The 18,061-nt window shown below is 37.6% G+C and overlaps 1 protein-coding gene across 1 annotated transcript in view; it reads left to right on the top strand.

The window, feature by feature from the left end:
* LOC126092710 (neural-cadherin-like) overlaps positions 1–18,061 on the top strand; it is a 278,129-nt gene that overhangs the window by 243,790 nt on the left and 16,278 nt on the right. Inside the window, exon 22 of the mRNA XM_049908433.1 lies at positions 4,710–4,899. Coding sequence (XP_049764390.1) covers positions 4,710–4,899 — 190 coding nt within the window. The remainder of the gene's footprint in view (positions 1–4,709; positions 4,900–18,061) is intronic.

The raw sequence follows: 18,061 nt of genomic DNA, 5'->3' as shown, positions 1-18,061 counted from the left end.
TCATGAGTTCTGTACTAAAGGAGATGTCTTTACCCAATCAACCACTCTATCCTCAGTCTTTGTAACTCACATCAAGAGCCAACAATGAACTCTACCATGTATGTTATCTAAGCTGTCTGTCATGCCCTGAGCAAATCAGACTATAACATGTAAATTTGTTCCTTCTGTAATCCAATCTATTATAGCCAATGTAATGTATTGCATATTATACAAACATATTTGGTTTTACAACCACAGGTGTTAAACTGACTGGCCCTTAATTTCCATTATCATGTGGATTTCTGGGTGCAAACCACACTGTGTGCCAGCAAGTGTTCTGATATCTCCCCTCTCTCCTAGCTTAGCAATTCTGTGAGGCTGTTCACAATTGCTGGGTCAGTATTTCTGATTCCATCAGCTGGAACATTGGAAGGTCCATATGTCTTCAGAGTGCTCTTTTTGTATCTAGAAGCCCTTGAGGCAGTTTGTGGTACTCTCACTCAGTTCCTTCTTTAGCATCTGAATTATAAAACACTATCCACACAAATATTATAAGGTTGTGTTGAGCAGCAGACATTTTTCCCCATTTACTTTTTGTAATAGAAACATTCATCTTCATTTCTTCTTTCTTCTCTGGTCACATATTTCCAAACTGTAAGTGTGTTCTTCATTATCATATGCATATGCTTCATTACAAATAATGTACCTTTCCCAATTTATTTTTGGAAGTTTTGGCTCAAGTTTTCTGATATGATGCTTCAGTTTTGAGCATTCCACTGTTTAAAGCATTCTTTCAAAGGATTTCCCTATTTTCTTCATTCCTAATACATTGCCAGTTAAAAAAAGTAAGCATCCAGAAGACATGTAACTTCATACATGTACTTGCCATTGGCAGGTATGTAACTAACTAAGAGTTGTGGTCTTCTGTGACAGATAGAATAGCCACCAGAGTGCATTAGTGTTGCTCATGTTTAGTGTTGTTATCAGGTATGGTAGGATACATAAGATGTGTGACCTGTGCCAGATGTTGAGTGACCACTGTGAAGGATGTGGAGATACCATGTACTAGTGTGGGACAGAGATATCAGTGCAGTGCCTGATAGAATTTGGAAAAGGGACCCGTTATGGATCTGCATTTGGGCAGCTGGTCAGCTCGTACAATGACCACACCTGACCACATCCGTGCCTGCAATCAGAGAACAAGTAATGGATGCTCTTCAACCTTCTGTGTAATTTTGCACTATTCTTGGAGGAAAGCGGAACGTGTACTACATAAGTACTCTCCCATGTGTAGGTTGTTGTTAACACCAAAACACAAACAACTGCATTTGGAGTGGTGCCATGACTGGAAAGCTTCGACCACCGAAGAATGGTGATGTGAAGTGTTAAGTAATTGATTGTGGTTCTTCACTACCCTGTATGAACATCACAGCAAGTATGTTGGTGACATGGGAAGGGTTCCCATTCTCCTAATGCTTTGGAGAGGCACAGAGGTATTACTCCTGGCGTCATCATGTTGGGACCCATCAGGTATAATTTCTCATCGTGGCTGATGGTGACTGAAGGAACTCTGATAGCACAACAGTATTTCACAGACATCTTGCATCCTCATGTGTTTCTCTCATGTGACAGTATTGTGGTGCCATTTTTCAATGGGACAGTGCTTGTTCACACATGACCCCTGTCTCTATGAACAGTCGTCATGATGCTGAGGTATCCAATGTCCAGCTAGGTTCCCAGATCTGTCACCAGTAACACATGTGTGGTCATCAACTTCATCACAGTGCCAGTATGCAGTATATTAAGGATTGGATACAACAGTTGTGAGCCAGCTTGCCACAGGAGAGGATATAATGGCTTTCTTATATCCTTCACAACCAAATTGGTGCAGCTCAGGTTCAGCCTCATACTGATCATTGGGCTCATGCTGCCAAGTTTTTTTATAAATTTGACTTGATACTGTAAATACATATTACATATCCTATCAGTCCATGAAGTTTCATTTTATTTCCTGCTTCCCTTTGTACTGGTCCATAGTAAGCTATAGTGCTTTTTGTGCACAAATACTGCTTTATAAGCAGTCTATGCAAAGTTATAACCATTAGGTCACATTCGGTGACTATATTGTAGTACTATGCAAGAATGCCTATACAAAGAGTATGGTCATCAGTACAAGACACATACTGTCCAATAATAAATAGGACAATCTACCATTAGCCAAGTAAGTGAATTTAAATATCTTGGAAGCACAGTAACTGAAGACTTGAGATGCCACCAGGAGGTGAAAACTCGAATAGCGAAGGAAGCATTCAACAGAAAGAGGGGACTCTTATGTGGCAAATTAGATAAAGGACTAAGGAAAAGGCGTGGCAAATGTCTTGTCTGGGGTGTGTCACTATATGGGGCAGAAACATGGACACTGAGACGAGAGGATGAAAAAAAGTTAGAAGCATTTGAGATGTGGATGTGGAGGAGAATGAAGAGAATAAGCTGGATGGAAAGAGTGAGTAATGAAAGAGTATTGGAAAGTGTTCATGAGAGAAGATGTCTGCTGAAGGTTGTAAGAGAAAGGAAAAAGAACTGGTTGGGACATTCATTGAGAAGGGAGTGCTTGCTAGCAGATGCTTTGGAAGGATTGGTTTCTGGGAGAAGACTGAGAGGAAGAAGGAAATACAAGATGATAGATGACATAAAGGGAAGAGGAAATTATGCAGACCTGAAGAGGATGGCAGAAGACCAGACAGCCTGGAGAACTACCATGTGAAAACCTGCCTTTTGGCAGAACACTGATGATGATGATGATGATGATTGTAGTACTATGCAAGAATGCCTATACTGATATGAATTAAACTGATCTGTCTCCAGTCTCTTTAATCATGCACCTTAGGGACGTTAATATAAACATAAAAATAAATAATCTCATATGTGTGAAGTGAGTGTATTATAATTAAAACGAAATCTGCACTACTAGTATATCTGATTCCATTATAATAAAAAAATTATCTACCATAGGTTATTCTAGCCATACCCATACAAAATACTATTCATAGTGTATGTTAATGTAACCTTCTTGTAACATTTTATAATATCTTATTTCTTTTGTTGTTTTACAGTGCAGAGTAACCAAAATATGTTAAGCCTCTAATCAGAGATACCAGTAACAAGAGACTAGTCAACTTACCATGATATCATGATAAATACAATTTCATTACATTAATATTTTTCTTGATATTTGTAAAATTATGGATAACTCTTAATATAATCATGTTTCAATCTTTATTAACTTAAAACCATCTTCTAAGCTATGGGATTTATATCTGTGGAAGTATAAATTATCTTCCTCTTTTCCTCTTTTATATTGTTAAAGTTATGTTTTTTTTTCTTTGAAAATATAATTTCAGTTTCATTAGGTACCAGTAATAGGCTGCTTTATAGTCAAGTCTAAGTGCTGAATGACTAGATCAGAATTTATAATTTCAGTGCTGTAAGGCAGGTTGATTTTTACTTGCCTTGAAAATCATTACATACACTGTAATAGAGTTCAAGTCATAACTTGGCCTGGCCTAATGAATAAGTTACTAATGCCATCGCTACTTGGTCCCTATCAATCAGTACAAGTTAAAATAAATCTTCATCACTTTAGGAGTTGACTTCTAGCTAGTTACTTTCCCAAATTTCTGGAAAGATGGAAACTCAGCCCAGCTTATGAAGTAAGGTCCTATTAAGAAACTTCCTGGCAGATTAAAACTGTGTGCCAGACTGAGACTCAGACTCGGGACCTTTGCCTTTCGTGGGCAAGTGTTCTACCATCTGAGCTACCATCTGTGCTGCACTTAATTCCTTTATAATGGTTCTGAATTTATGATTCTCACCTTCTTTCTCAATTGATAATTTATGTGGTGTCTGTCATTTTGGACGTGTCCAAAAGAACAGACATCATTTTCATCCAGCGGGTATTGTGAATTAAGACACAAAGGAATTACTGACATTGGTTGCAAGCAGGCATTGATTGAAATTATTGGGGAAAGTTGAAAATTGTGCCGAACCAGGATTCAAACCTGGGCCTCCTACTACCTAGGCAGATGCTCTGACCACCAAGCCAATCGGACACAGTGGTCATCGCAACTGCATGCACTACCCTATCATGCCTCCCATTGGATCCAAATTCTCAACCAATTCCCATGAGTCTGAAAGAACAGACACCACATATAATTAATGTGAAATGGCCAATGGTCTCTTCAGTGCAGATGCACACCAGGCTTGAACTCTTACAGGAATAGGCTAAATGCCACGAATAAAAGAGGATAATGGTCCACGGGTGCTACATTAGTAGTGTGTGGATAAGTAGAGAAATTGAGTCTGATGGGAGGTGTGCAAGGGTAGCCTGTGCAGTTGCAATACTACTGTGTCCTTATGGCTTAGTGGTCAGAGCATCTGCCCAATAAGCAGGAGACCCAGGTTCAAATCCCAGTCCAGCACAAATTTTCAACTTCCTTCATTGATTTCAATCAATGCCCGTTCGTAGGCAATGTCTGTAATTCCTTTGTGTCTCGATTAACTTTTGAATCTCAAGGATACCTACTGAACTCTTTAATTTGTTTGCCTGACAACCTTTTACCTGATCTTCTTTTTTTGTCAGCTGATGCACATAAACAATTCTTCCATCTTTGAACATTCTCATAATTTGTATCTGGATCTGATTATACACATCCTCTTTTTTTTAAAAAAAGGGTGTATTGATGATATACGATTTGATGGAAGAAGCCTCCCACTCCCACCGTCAGTGAACGGAACCCAATGGGCACAGGCTACACTGGCTCAAAATATGGAAAGAAATTGTTTATCTAATACATCCTGTGATGATATCGCTTGCCCAGAACCTTTCAAGTGCCATGACGTATGGAACAAGTATGAATGCAGGTAAGTGTTATTTATCTAAAGTTGCAGTTCATTAGTTAGCTGCTTATATGCTCTCTGGGTCACATACTACAGGAAGATGGTGGCCAATGGGAAGTTTGTCACATTTCTCATCATTGATTCTAGAATGACATGATACCTGAGAATTCAGAGAATTATGTTTTGTTTATTGATTTTTCCCTCACATCCTGTTTCTGATAGAGTGATCAAACCCTGCCAAAATTCCATGTATTGTGTTTTATTTTTTTTAGTTAATGATGAAATCACGAAGGTAAATGAACATGCATGAAGCATATAATTATAATTAGTGGACTGAAAATTAACACCTCTAGTCTTTTCTCATAGAACAACACTTTATGAGAAAAGCCTTCACTATGCAGGCATAAAACTACTGATCTGCTTCCATCCTAATATCTCCAAATTGCCCATTACAGAACTAAAAAAGAAATTAAAATTATGGCTCCTAAACAATCCTGTGTGTTCAATAGATGAGTTTTAAATTTAGTACACTTGTATGATGGAAGACCATCTATCTAAAAATATATGAATCTCAGATCTTCGACTGTGTCACAAACTGTAAATATTTATATCTCAGATCTGAATAATGTGTCGCAAACTGTAAATTCCTTAATCTATGTATAACAAAACTTAGAAAAAAGTTGTGTAGGTAATAATGCTAGGCAACAATATGTAACTCTAGTAAGCAAGGCTCTGACTTATTCAGAAGACTAGAACAAAAAAAACTTTTTTTTGTAATCAGTTGATGTTTGATCAAAATAAATAAATAAAAGAAAAAGTATGTTAAAAGTACCACAAAACATCTCATCTGTTTCCAAAAAGTGGACAAAGGTTATTTATGGAAACACCACACAAGAAGTATAAAATCATGTAAACAATTAATGCAATGCAAATTTAGTGCATGAAAATGCTTTTAAGTACTTTAGTTATGGATTGTGATAGTGCAATGAGAAATTTCAAATCACTTTGGAAGAAAAAGGATATCTATGACAGTAGGCCTAAAACAACTCTTGAACAGCAAGAAACCATCATAAAACATAAAAGAATATATGAAGTGCCATTGAAATTATGTGAAACAACACAAAGCAGTGCTCAAACTGAAAATTTTGGAATGGAGAGCTCTCATAGTATGAATGTATGTGCATATGTCTATTGATAAGAAGGCACTCTGGCTGAAAGCTTGCGTATTTAGTATTCTTTTCGTTACACCTCTCTGTCTCTTAACACCTCAGCTATATAGTGAGTACTAGTCTATCCTTTTCATAATACTGTCATTGTTCTGTCCTGGATTTTACATTGACTGAAAATGTGAGAAGATGTGTATATGGAGACTAGCATGAATGGAGAGTTTTCAAAGTTCCTACCACCAATAAATGCAAATTTGGAAAAGTGTTTCCAAAAGTTCTTAGAGTCATGATAACGTAAAACAAAAATAAGTGGGTGACCAATGGAATACAGAAATCCTCTGTAAACCTGAAGTGCCTCAGATGCATAAAAAATAATCAAAATTAGCATATGTTTCAAAACTACCACCACACATATCAGTTGAGAAATAGAAATTTTACTAGCAACAAAAAAAGTTCCAAAATGATAAATTTATAAAAATGCTGAAAGCAAAATCAAAGTAGCTTGAAATGAGACAAAACAGAAAACAAATTAAAAAAGGAAGCACACACTTGCAGACCTATGGTACCACAGTACATAATTCTAAGAAGACTACCAAACTTTGCAAATCAATAATTGATCAACATACCATCAGCTACCAAACAACCACAGAAGTTTGACAAAACACAGCTTGTACAGACAACTGAACTGTGTACTAAACACAATGATCCTGACACCCACCACTGCAGAAGAACTAAGCAATGTTGTGTGCAATCTAAAAAATTAAAACTCAGCAGGTATACATGAAGTGCCTGTCTACTTGCTGAAGGAAGATATTGACAGTACCAAAGAACATTTAGTGCATGGCCTAAATGACTCTTTCAGCACAGGTTGCTTCCCAAAGACAGTAAACCATGCAAAAATAGTGCCTCTACTTATGAAAGGTAACCCAGAAAATACAGAAAGTTACAGGCCATCTCTTTACTTTCATCATTTTCAAAATTAACAGAAACCATAATGAAAAACAGACCAGTGGGGTATTTAACTAAGAATAGTCTTCTTTGTAAAGAAAAGTTTGGTTTCAGGTCTAATAAAAGCACATGATCAGCAAAGCTCAATTTATAAATGTTATTCTGGATGCTCTAGACAAATGAGATTGTATAATAGGCATTTTATGAACTGCTAAATAAACTGTTTGCTCTAGGAATAAGGGTGGTAGCAAATAAATGGTTTCATTTGTACCTGAAAAATAGACTGCATTGGGTGGAGATCTCTCAGATGAACAGTTCAGTCATACCATGAAACATTTTTAGTTTATGATTCAGGATACATTAATATTGGAGTCCCTCTAGGAAGTGTGCCAGGCCCAGTACTCTTCTGTAGACACACACACACACACACACACACACACACACACACACACACACACACGCGTGGTGTTCATTTTAACTGAAGTCATTAAAACATCTCAAAAACTACATATTGTATCCAAAAAGTTATAATTACAATTTTTTTTGCCTCACATCCAGTAACCACTAACCACATTTGACACACCAACCCATCATGTGCATTGGTGGCGGGGGGGGGGGGGGGGGGGGGGGGGGGGGGCACCTTTGAAATCTTCAGTGGGGACACCCACTTTTTTATTGCAGATTATGATTCTATGGCAAAATCTAGATACATTTTGCCTGAAGCATTTTTCCATTTCATAACAGATGGCACAGTAATTGGAGGAATAGAAATGGGTACACAATTGTAATTATGAAATGCTTCTCAATGTCCTTTGAATATCCAACGGCACATAGGACCCCAACTCCCTGTTGCGAGGGTAGGACAGGTCAGTATTTCATAACTTCTAATTGGAAACTCTATTCGCAACATTATATTCCCTTGACATATCGAACAGGTGACCATTCGATGCACCACCATGGCCATGGAGCAAATACGAAGTATCATGATGGGCAGTGCACTGAGACCAGAGCTCACATATCATGAAAACATATAACAGGTAGTAGATAGTGCAATACTTGTGCAGTGTTTATTGCCTGCACACCCACTTATCATGTGGAGGATGAATGTTGCAACCATAGAAGAAAAAACTTAAATGATTCTGACTTGTGGAGAATGTAGGAGAAATGCTGAGGCTACTGTTGCCTTTTGTACACTGAGCATTTTCCGGAGGAAGCTTGCTCTGATTCGTTCTTTTACAATTTTGTGAATGCCTTTATGTCTGAGCAGCATACAGGCCAGCAAAAGGAAACATAGCAAATGTGTTACAGGAGAAGCTAATGAAATGCCTGTACTAGCAGCAGTGCACCACAACCCATAGTTAAGCACCAAGCATTTACACTGTGATTTCTGTACATCTGTAGGTAGTATTTTCACAATACTGCATCATCGTAAATATCATGCATACCACGTGTCACCATGTTAAGAACTTCATGGTGCCAATTGCCGCAATTGGGTAGTGTCAAGTGAATGGGCATGTCAACAAGTGCGAACAAGCCCCACGTTCTTTGGTGAAGTACTATTTTCCAATGAGTCTACATACACAAACCATGGTAGCATTAACCAGCATAAAATACGTAACTGGAGTATAGACAAACCCCACTGATTATGGCAAGTTGATAGTCAATGTCTTGCCTTCTCATCCTGTCCAGTAAGTCTCTCCTAATCTGGGGTTCCAGGTGATGACTTTTCCGAACCCCACTCCTTTTTCTAAACCTCTTGAGTCCATTTCCTTCACCCTTCTTCCTTTCCCTTCAACCCTTCTGCCAGAGTAGAAGCCACTGACTCTGAAATCTTGCATATGTAAAACCTTTTTTATATGTGTGTTGTCCTGCTGTCACTTGGTGAGTAGATTTTTTATCTATCCAATTAGATTATATTATCAGCATCTTGGTCAGTTCATGAATGATAGGGTATCATGGGGAACAAACTCATTGGTTCATATTTTATCGGCAGTTAAATGGATGCAAATCTTGAAGGTTTTTGGGACAGGAACTACTGGTACTACTCCAGGATGTTGCCCCGGACGTTAGACAACATATGAGGTTTCATCTTAACAGTTGCCCAGCGCATTATGCAACTGAAGCAAGGCAGGCATTAGACCATGATTACACTGATTGGTGGATCAGCAGAGGTGGCCCTATTAACTGGCCCACTAGGTCACTGGATTTGATTTTGCTGGATTTCTTTCTGTGGGGATATTTAAAAGACAAGGTGCACCAGCAAGTGTCAACAGACTGTGAAGACATGGTCAACATCAGAAACCCCTGTGCTAACATGTGAATATGGAAAGAGGGAAAAAATAGATAGGTCCTTAAATAAGAAGTAATAAAGGAAATAAATAGAAATGGTTGCTAAGATCAAAGAAGAGAAAGAAGATAGCCCCAAAGACAGGAAACCCTTACCATCCTCCGTCCCCAGGATTCCTACCTCGCAAGTACTTGAGTGAGATGCTGGAGGAGGTTTGGTGTTAAATCATCTCCTACAGAACAAACATTCCCACCTTCACCCTTGAGGTCCTCAACGGAAATCTTAGCAACCCTATGGAAATAGCAAATGGTGAAGAATCAGTCACACTTGATTGCGAGGGTTGTCTGAAAGGTGTGATTTGTGTTTTGTGTTAGTCATGATTTATCTGTTGTTGTAAATCATTCTTTATAATACCCACCCCTTTCATAATTGATACAAACCCTCCCATTTACATCACATCTCATAAAAGGTATAAAATATTCTATACAAAATATAAAAATCTATACTCTACTGTAAAATAGTTATTTAATTCTTCATATTGTATTCTATTTTATACACATATAAAATACTCTATTCATTTCATGCCAATATCACTTTCTTCCTTATTCTTGGTGTTTTTTTTTTTTTTTTTTTTTTTGTCATATACCGTTTTCTAGGTAATAAGATTATAGGACAGTTTAAGATTTTTGAAATAGATGATAGAATAGTTTAAGATTTGCAAGGAATTCAGTGCAGGAAAACTATTATAGAAGAAACACCAAAAACAACTCAGGATCCAATGGTCGTCACTCGGCCTGTTAACTCAGAACATTAACATCCCTGGGGGATATATGACTCCGCCCAGGTCCCATGGCTCTGACATTAACTTTTCTTGTGCACTGGCAGACCAGTATTTCTCTTTAAACTTCTTTTGAAAGTCTCCCATTCCTGGATAAGTTTGACTTCTCTCCAGAGCTCATCTATGCTCTATTTGGTATCAGTAAATTCAGAAGAAGCCATAGGCAATGCATTCCCAGATGTTATTCCCTCAGTGACTTTCTGATCTATAATTTCTTCTACCTGCTCCTCCAGACTACTTACATTTATGATATCAGAGCTTGCTATCTTCTCTTTGAAGCTTCTTTCTACACTGTCTACTAAAGTACTTGCACCTGTAATTTGAAACTGAATTACAGGCATTAATTCTCTATGCTTATCACTACTGTCTTTCAAAGTATGCCACCCCTGCTTTACAGCATTAAACTGAGCATTACATACATCCTCCAATGATCCTAACTTTTCATTAATCTCTAATTGTACACTATTTTATTTCTCCTCGATATTCAATTCTAACTTTTTTGTCAAATTCTGAAAATTATTAGTCTGTTTTTGGTTTAATTCAGCTAACATTTGAGTTACATGAATGTTTAAGCATCAGTTAGTTCCTTCTTTAAATCTAATTTCAAATGTTCGACTTTACCATTTAGAGTGTCAAATTCAGTCTTTAAAGCATCCATGCCTTCGCACAGATTACTAAATTCTCTACTCTGTGCATCAACCTTGGCACGTAATAAATCTAAGTTGGGGCTTGAGTATTCAAGGTTTCACTCTGGGCATCTAATTTATCATTTAATTGAGCATTTACTGAGTATAATTTAAGACTCTGGGTATCTATTTTTTCACTTACAGTCGCACTTAGTTCCTTTCTTAAAGTAGCATTTTGATCTTTGATTAGATTTACTAACTCAGACCAGTCTGGCCCTTCTTACTAATTTTCATAGCCATGCCTGGTTCTGAAGTTTCTCCAGCTTGTTGTTCCTGATCCATAATTTTACAAGCTTTAACCCTTGCAAGCATCTAAAAATTAACTTTGATTATAATAATTACACTAATAATGTTCATTCAATGGCTTATACCACGTTGCATTAATACAATAAAGTTCTGTTTTATGCTCACCTGGCGTACTATTTGTGCTGCATTGTTGAGCGGATGTGTAATCAGCACCAGTGAACAGCAACTGGTGCCAGCGTAGCCATGATGTGTGAGAACTGTATACTCCTCGCACCAGATCTTAGTCGTATCATTCTAGGCATATCTCTCCTTAGTCTAATAAATGGAAATCTTCTCTCCGGTTTTTCTCGTTGTGGATTTTTCACTTCTTCTCCCTTATTTACACTTACAAATTTTCTCCATCAGATATTTAGGCAGAATTCAATTCCCTGAAGTGGTTCTTTTGTCTTGTTACACTCGGTTGCTATGGCAACACTTGATAGCTTTTTCTCTCGTTTTTGTCTCAAAATTCCTTTTTTCCTTCGGTCCTTTCACATCGGTTGCCACATTTTAATGTTTTTGACGACAAGATTGTGTGAAGTTGGATTGCAACCTTCTCACTTCCTTCACACACATAGACTTACTTGGTATGCACAGCCGATCTTCTTCTCTGGATAGCTGGCTATGTCAATCTCCAAAAACTTCTTCTCTGAAGTATGATGCTAGTTAAAGGAATATATATGACTCATGCTGTCCCTCTCTACTCGTGAAATAAGTAGGTACTTGAAGAATACTTTTAGTTCACTGTCGGCGTATTTCAACTTCCATAAAGAACAAAATCATTATTTCTCACATATACTTCTTGTAAGTCACCCATGTCGTCTCACATTAGAGACAAATTAAGATACATTTACCACATAGTTGATTCAACAACCACGGACATCATGAACAAGTCTAGCCTCTAGCATGTCTGTGTTAAAAGTTACTAAAAATCTTTTTTCAACTCAACTGTTTTTTTTTTTTTTTTTTTTTTTTTTTTTCGGCACTACAATAGTCAAAGGTATAAAACAGCACCGAATAGCACAGAAGTTCCTTGGGGCTGCCGTGTTCTTTCATTACAACTACCTTGGCGCGTCCGACAAGTACTTGTCAGTGCTGTTCAACCGCTGTGTCTAAAATCTGCTCACTACACACTTCGGACCTGCACACACAGACAGGTGATGAGCAGCAGTAGATAGGCTCTCTCACACTTATATTTAAAATACTGTATATTCGTGACAGTAGAAGGCCGAGTGGTCCTAGAATTTATGTGGAAATTCTCGAAACACTACACATGAGCTGACCAATTATAACAAAAAGTAGCAAGCAAGCTGGCTGCACAGAACAGTTTAAATCTTTGAGAATCTGACTGTTCCATATCAATACATTTTGTAGCAGTGATCCACATAAGGAAAGACATTGACCAGAAGGCAACAAACAGGTGTCTACATGAATGTGAAACCATATTGGCCTGCCACTTACATCTCAGTAGGTAAACCAGAAGAAAAAACTAAAAAAGGGTGCTGTGCAATGGAATTAAATTATAAAACAAACTTCTACCAGTGATCACAGACAAAAGTGAAATACATACTTTCAGAGATAATCTAAACAGTTACAAGGTGAGTTCCATAAGTAAAGCAATCAATTTTTTTCTGACATGCCAATACACTATAGTGTGTTCTAACCTGGTAGCTAGGTGGAAGGGGGTGTTAGCTTCAAAACGTGCCTGGTCTCAGTCACCTCCAAACTGCTAGAATCAGAACATACATTCCCATGGAACAAATTTTCAGATTATGCAACATGGTGCAATGGAATATTCTGTGGAGAAAGTCATCAAATTTTACTTTAAACTTGGGAAGTCCACTACTGGCATTTGGGAGTAATTGCATGTCCAAATCATAAGTTTTACATTGGCACAAGTTGGTAAATGAGGGCTAAATGGAAGTCCCATACAAACCCCACAGTGCAAATCATCAACCTCCCAAATTGATGAAAATGTGATGCATGGGCATGATTGTTGAATTCTGTCAGAGGGTTGAGCCTTCAATTGATAGCAGAAACTCTAAACATGATAAAATCAACTATTTATTGTGTTGTAACTAAGAATCTGGACATAAAAAAGGTGTGCCAAACTAGTCCCAAAAATGTTGACTGATGAACAAAAGGATATGCAAGTGCTTCAGTGTCAAGAACCTTTAGAAGTGTATGTAAATGATTCTAATTTTTTGAACTTTGTTATCATTGGCGATGAGTGATGGATTTTTTAGTATGCCCCAGAGACCAAAAGGCAGAGTTCATAGTGGCACACCCCAGCATCATTATGACATTTTTTCCCCAGTGTTCTTGCTCCTTCTCCTCACACCATGTATCCCTTTCAATACAGACAATTATGTCACAGTAGTAAGTTCCACCAGAGTGTGGGCAATGTAGAGCCATTAATTTTGAGTGTGGCTCAGTGGCATCAATAGGAGGTTGCTAGACATCATCGATCTTTAGCCCAACAACACGACATAATAATGTTAATCCAAAACCTTTTACTAGCAGTGAGATATTAGTGAATAATTTATAAAAGATGTACTGAGGTCGGATGTGTTGGTTGAAATTCTGAGGGATAGTAACATTGCTCAGAACAGATCAATTTTAACTTTGATATTGTTGTGTACATAGTTCCGCGTAGTCAACGCATACACAACTTTCCCACTAGAGTGCGCCCCGCTAAGCACAACAGCGCAGGCGCAGTGCTCGTCCGTCTCCGCTCTACAAGATGGCGCTGCCATAAAGACGGTCCAAATTCTGCTTCTGCCGATCCGTGTATTAATATGTACCACAGCCAATGAGATTGCTGCTAACGTAGAACATTTTCTCCTCATGGATCACACTCGCACAGTGATACCTGAATGCTCGAGGTATTATAACGAGTGTACAGACCTCCGATTAGTCAGTCTGCATTAGTCTACATTTGTCTGTACCAGTCTATAGTCAAGTTTCAGTCTGCACCTAATAAGATTACCATATTCCTGTACATAGCCATGAAGATAAATGTATAGACACTTTGTCAAGTATCAGAAATATGTGAGAATAAGATTAACGTACCAAGACCAAAGGAACTTCAGAATGTCAATTGTAAATAGCATCCAGAACCAAGTTAAGTTATTTTTATGGTTATTATTATTTTAATAAATATGTGTGAAAATTAATCAAGTTCTGTTTAAAGTTGGTCACCGTCAATCTGCTACTCTAAGAGTGCAAGTGGCATTTCTATCGTCTGACCTAACGGCAGAAGATAAACATGCCACAATAAGACCACAAGACATATTGCTGACACTCGCCTACTTCGCTAGAGCGACAAGTCAAATAATCTGATGGTGTGTGTACCGAAGGTCTTACAGTACGCACACCACAGATATAAGCTGCTTTTATTCTTAAAAAATATAAAACAAAAAAAAGCAGTGTATGTAAAAGGCGGCCACATACAAATAACTGACTGAATGACTGTTCAGTATCCGGCACCCCATAACTTTACCAACTCCAGACAAAACCAAGATGAAAATATCTCACCAAAACTCCACAAGCAAGGCAACAGGTGAAAGACCCCAAGGTCTGCCCTGCACACTTATTTAAAGGCTTGGGAACATGAGCACTCCTCCAGTCAGTGCAGATACTTTCACTATTCATAATTTTGACAATAATTTCACATGAATACTTAAAATAAAATATATATAAATCTTTGCAGTCATTTCATTTCATTCATTTATATATTATTTCAACAATTTTAAACAAATCTAAGATATATAAATTGCCACTTCTGGCACTTGAGTCAAAACACTAACCTGGCCAATTTTATGTCATAATATAATTAAATACACACTGTGAAAGTTACTGGAATATTAAAGATGGAAACTCATGCTGATAAGATAATTTGTTCCTCTGTGAAGGACTCCATAGTTATGGCAATATTTACATAGTAAACTAATTTGTTTATAATATATTTTATTTGTTTAATTAGAAAAATAATCTGTTCATTATATTGCAGGCATTATCCTCTTTCATTTGGTTTATCACAAGTGTGACTTTCATGGGGGTTCAGTTGTTACAATTTATTATAAATATTAATGGTAATAACATTAATGACTTTTTGACTGTTAATGCTTCAGACATGTTCAAGGAGCTCATCCCACTGCCACGGTTCTGAAACTGTCATTGGTTTTTCTCTAGCAAGCTTGTAATGAATTTTACATATTTTCATTAAAATTATATTATATTAGTGATGATATTCCAAGTCACAGACCCCTCCATCTTCGCTGTGACCATGCCAACAGAATACAGTCCTCTTTTGCCTGGGAAAACTCCAATGATTGCTGGACCTCATGGCTTGCTAGCTGCCTTTACTTGTCTCAGTTTGGCTGTCACAGCCCCTCTGGCAGCTGGAGGCCCCAACAAATGTTCACATCACCCCACAGCCAACCTGTCAGATTCAGTTCATCTTGCAGCAGTCAAACCAGCTGCTTGTAATGTTACAAGTGGATCATGCCAGCATCACTCTGCAGCAAGGCATGTATGAGCAAATCCAGGATCAAAATCACACTCATTTTCTTCTTTGACATCAAAGGCATTGTCCTCCATGAATTTGTACATACCATGACCACTGTGAATATAACTCTGTATTTTGAAGTGCTTAAAATACCAAAAAAGAGGGTTGCATGCTACTGAAGTGACATCATGGATGAATTGAAACTGCATCATGAAAACACACCGAACCACAGTGTCTTCATTGTCAATGAATTTCTGGCCAGAATCCACACCCCACTGAATTTCCATCCTCCTTACAGTCCTGACCTGGCTTCACCCAGACCTTTTTTTTTTTTTTTTTTTTTTTTTTTTTTTCCCCTAACTTAAAATGAGGCACGGAAGGGAAACACTGGAATATGACGCATGTTACACTGGCTCTATAGAACATCCCAGAGAAGCTCTTCCAGGCCCAGAAACACTATCACCAAAAGTGTATTTTGAAATTTTTTCATTCATTGTATGAATAAGTTCAGTAATTTTTTTTGTGAATTTGGTTGCATTAATTGTGGAACCTACCTTATATCTATTAGAAAGGTCTTTTTCCACTGTCAAGATTTGCCAGTAATGCAATTAATGTATGTACCTGTTTATGTTTTTTACTTGTATACATTTGTGTGTGGAAACAAATGTACAGTTCATATTCTCTGTGAGTAGATAAATTAATAAATGAAATAAATAAAAAGGACACCTTTTGTCAACCAGTACACATGTGACAGCATATGCTACCAATATGTTCCAAAACACCATGCATAAAAACGGAATTTTTCTGGGGCTCATAGCTTGGTTTCTATTGGCGATAGAAAGGTAGGGTTGAGTATTTTGGATAGCCCTTGGCCTAGGGACAATTTGTGTATCCGAGCAGAAAATTGACTTACTGTAACTATCCTACAATACACAGTCAAAATTTGAAAATTACGCACTTCCTCCACCCTAGGCAAATGGTGCCAATCAGTTAGTTATTTTTGCATTAGATGTGGTCTACAATGCACCTAAAAGGGCTTGTAGAGGCACTATTTAGTTCACAGGCGGTTCCAGATAAAGCTTGGAAAAAGTTTTTTTACATTTTTTCACTGTTATCAATGGGTATTTAAATAACTAACCATAGCAAACAGTTCAAATTTTAATGGTATATTCTCTAGGCATTTTTCTAGAAGAGTCATCTTCCTATTTTCAAACATCTTACCCAATATTGAGAACCACCCCAAAAAGGTGGTTTTTCAGTACCGAAACCAAGCCCTGGATTCCAGGACATGTATGCGTGGCAAGTGGCTGAAATTTTTATGATATATTTCTAAGATCCTGATCTTGAACAACTTAGAAAATTTTCTTGATATCTTTATATCCATTTCTGAGATACAGATGTTCAAAGTTTCTCTAGATGTACACATAAAATATGCACGTAAAACACGCATGTAAAATTTGGTGTGAGATGAAAACATAGTTTATAAAGTAATGTAGAATGGAGAACAATGCTGTAAAGTTTCTCCATTATCATCAGAAGGGTTCTGGCAATCTCATGTTGTTGTAGCACTGAAGCATATGCAAAAAAATTGTGCATCTAAAATTTGATCTGAGGTTACAGAGACTGTTCAAAAAATCTGGAACTTTGTACCCAAAATTTTAAAACACTTACCTTTTACTTATTGTGCATTGTCTCCTTCAAAATACTCTCTTCCACAATTGATACACCACTTCCAATGCTGTTTACACTTCCAGAAGCAGTCTTGGTATGCCTCTTGCTGGATCCCACTAAGCGCTGTCTGCAAATTTTCTTTTATCTCATCAGTCATTGCATATCTTCATCCTTTCAACAGGGTTTTCAACTTTGTAAATAAACAAAAGTCCATAGGGGCCAGGTCTGGAGAGAACAGAGGATGAGGCAGCACACTGATCTCATTTTTTGTGCAGTAGTCATCCACCAACAGGGATGAATTGTGTAGGTCATTATCATGATGCAAGAGTCATGAATTGTCTCGCCACTGTTCAGGCTGTTGCCTTCTCACATTTTCTTGTAGGTATCGCAATACATCCCAATAGCACCATCAATTAACAGTTTGCCCCTGTGGCATGAATTCATGATGAACTAATCCTTCAAAGTCAAAGAGACTATCAGCATGGCTTTGACATTTGACCTGATCTGATGAGCTTATTTTGATCTTGAAGAACCTTTCATGAACCATTGTGAAAATTGAACCTTGCTCTCAACATCATAACCACAGACCCACCTCTCATCACCAGTTATGATTCTCTTCAGCAACATCTCATTCTCATTTGCACCATCCAAAAGCTCTTCACAGATTGCAAGGCAAAGGTCTTTTTAGTTCCATGATCTGTGAGATGAACTTGGTGGCAACATGCATTCCAAGATGCCATGTCAGGATTTCATGACATGATCCAACTGAAATGTTGCATTCTTCTGGCATATCTC

This window comes from Schistocerca cancellata, chromosome 7 (genome assembly GCF_023864275.1).
Source record: "Schistocerca cancellata isolate TAMUIC-IGC-003103 chromosome 7, iqSchCanc2.1, whole genome shotgun sequence".
NCBI classification, from domain to species: Eukaryota; Metazoa; Arthropoda; class Insecta; order Orthoptera; family Acrididae; genus Schistocerca; species Schistocerca cancellata.
Note: the sequence above shows the minus strand (reverse complement) of the source record. Positions and strands in the feature narration are given on the sequence as shown.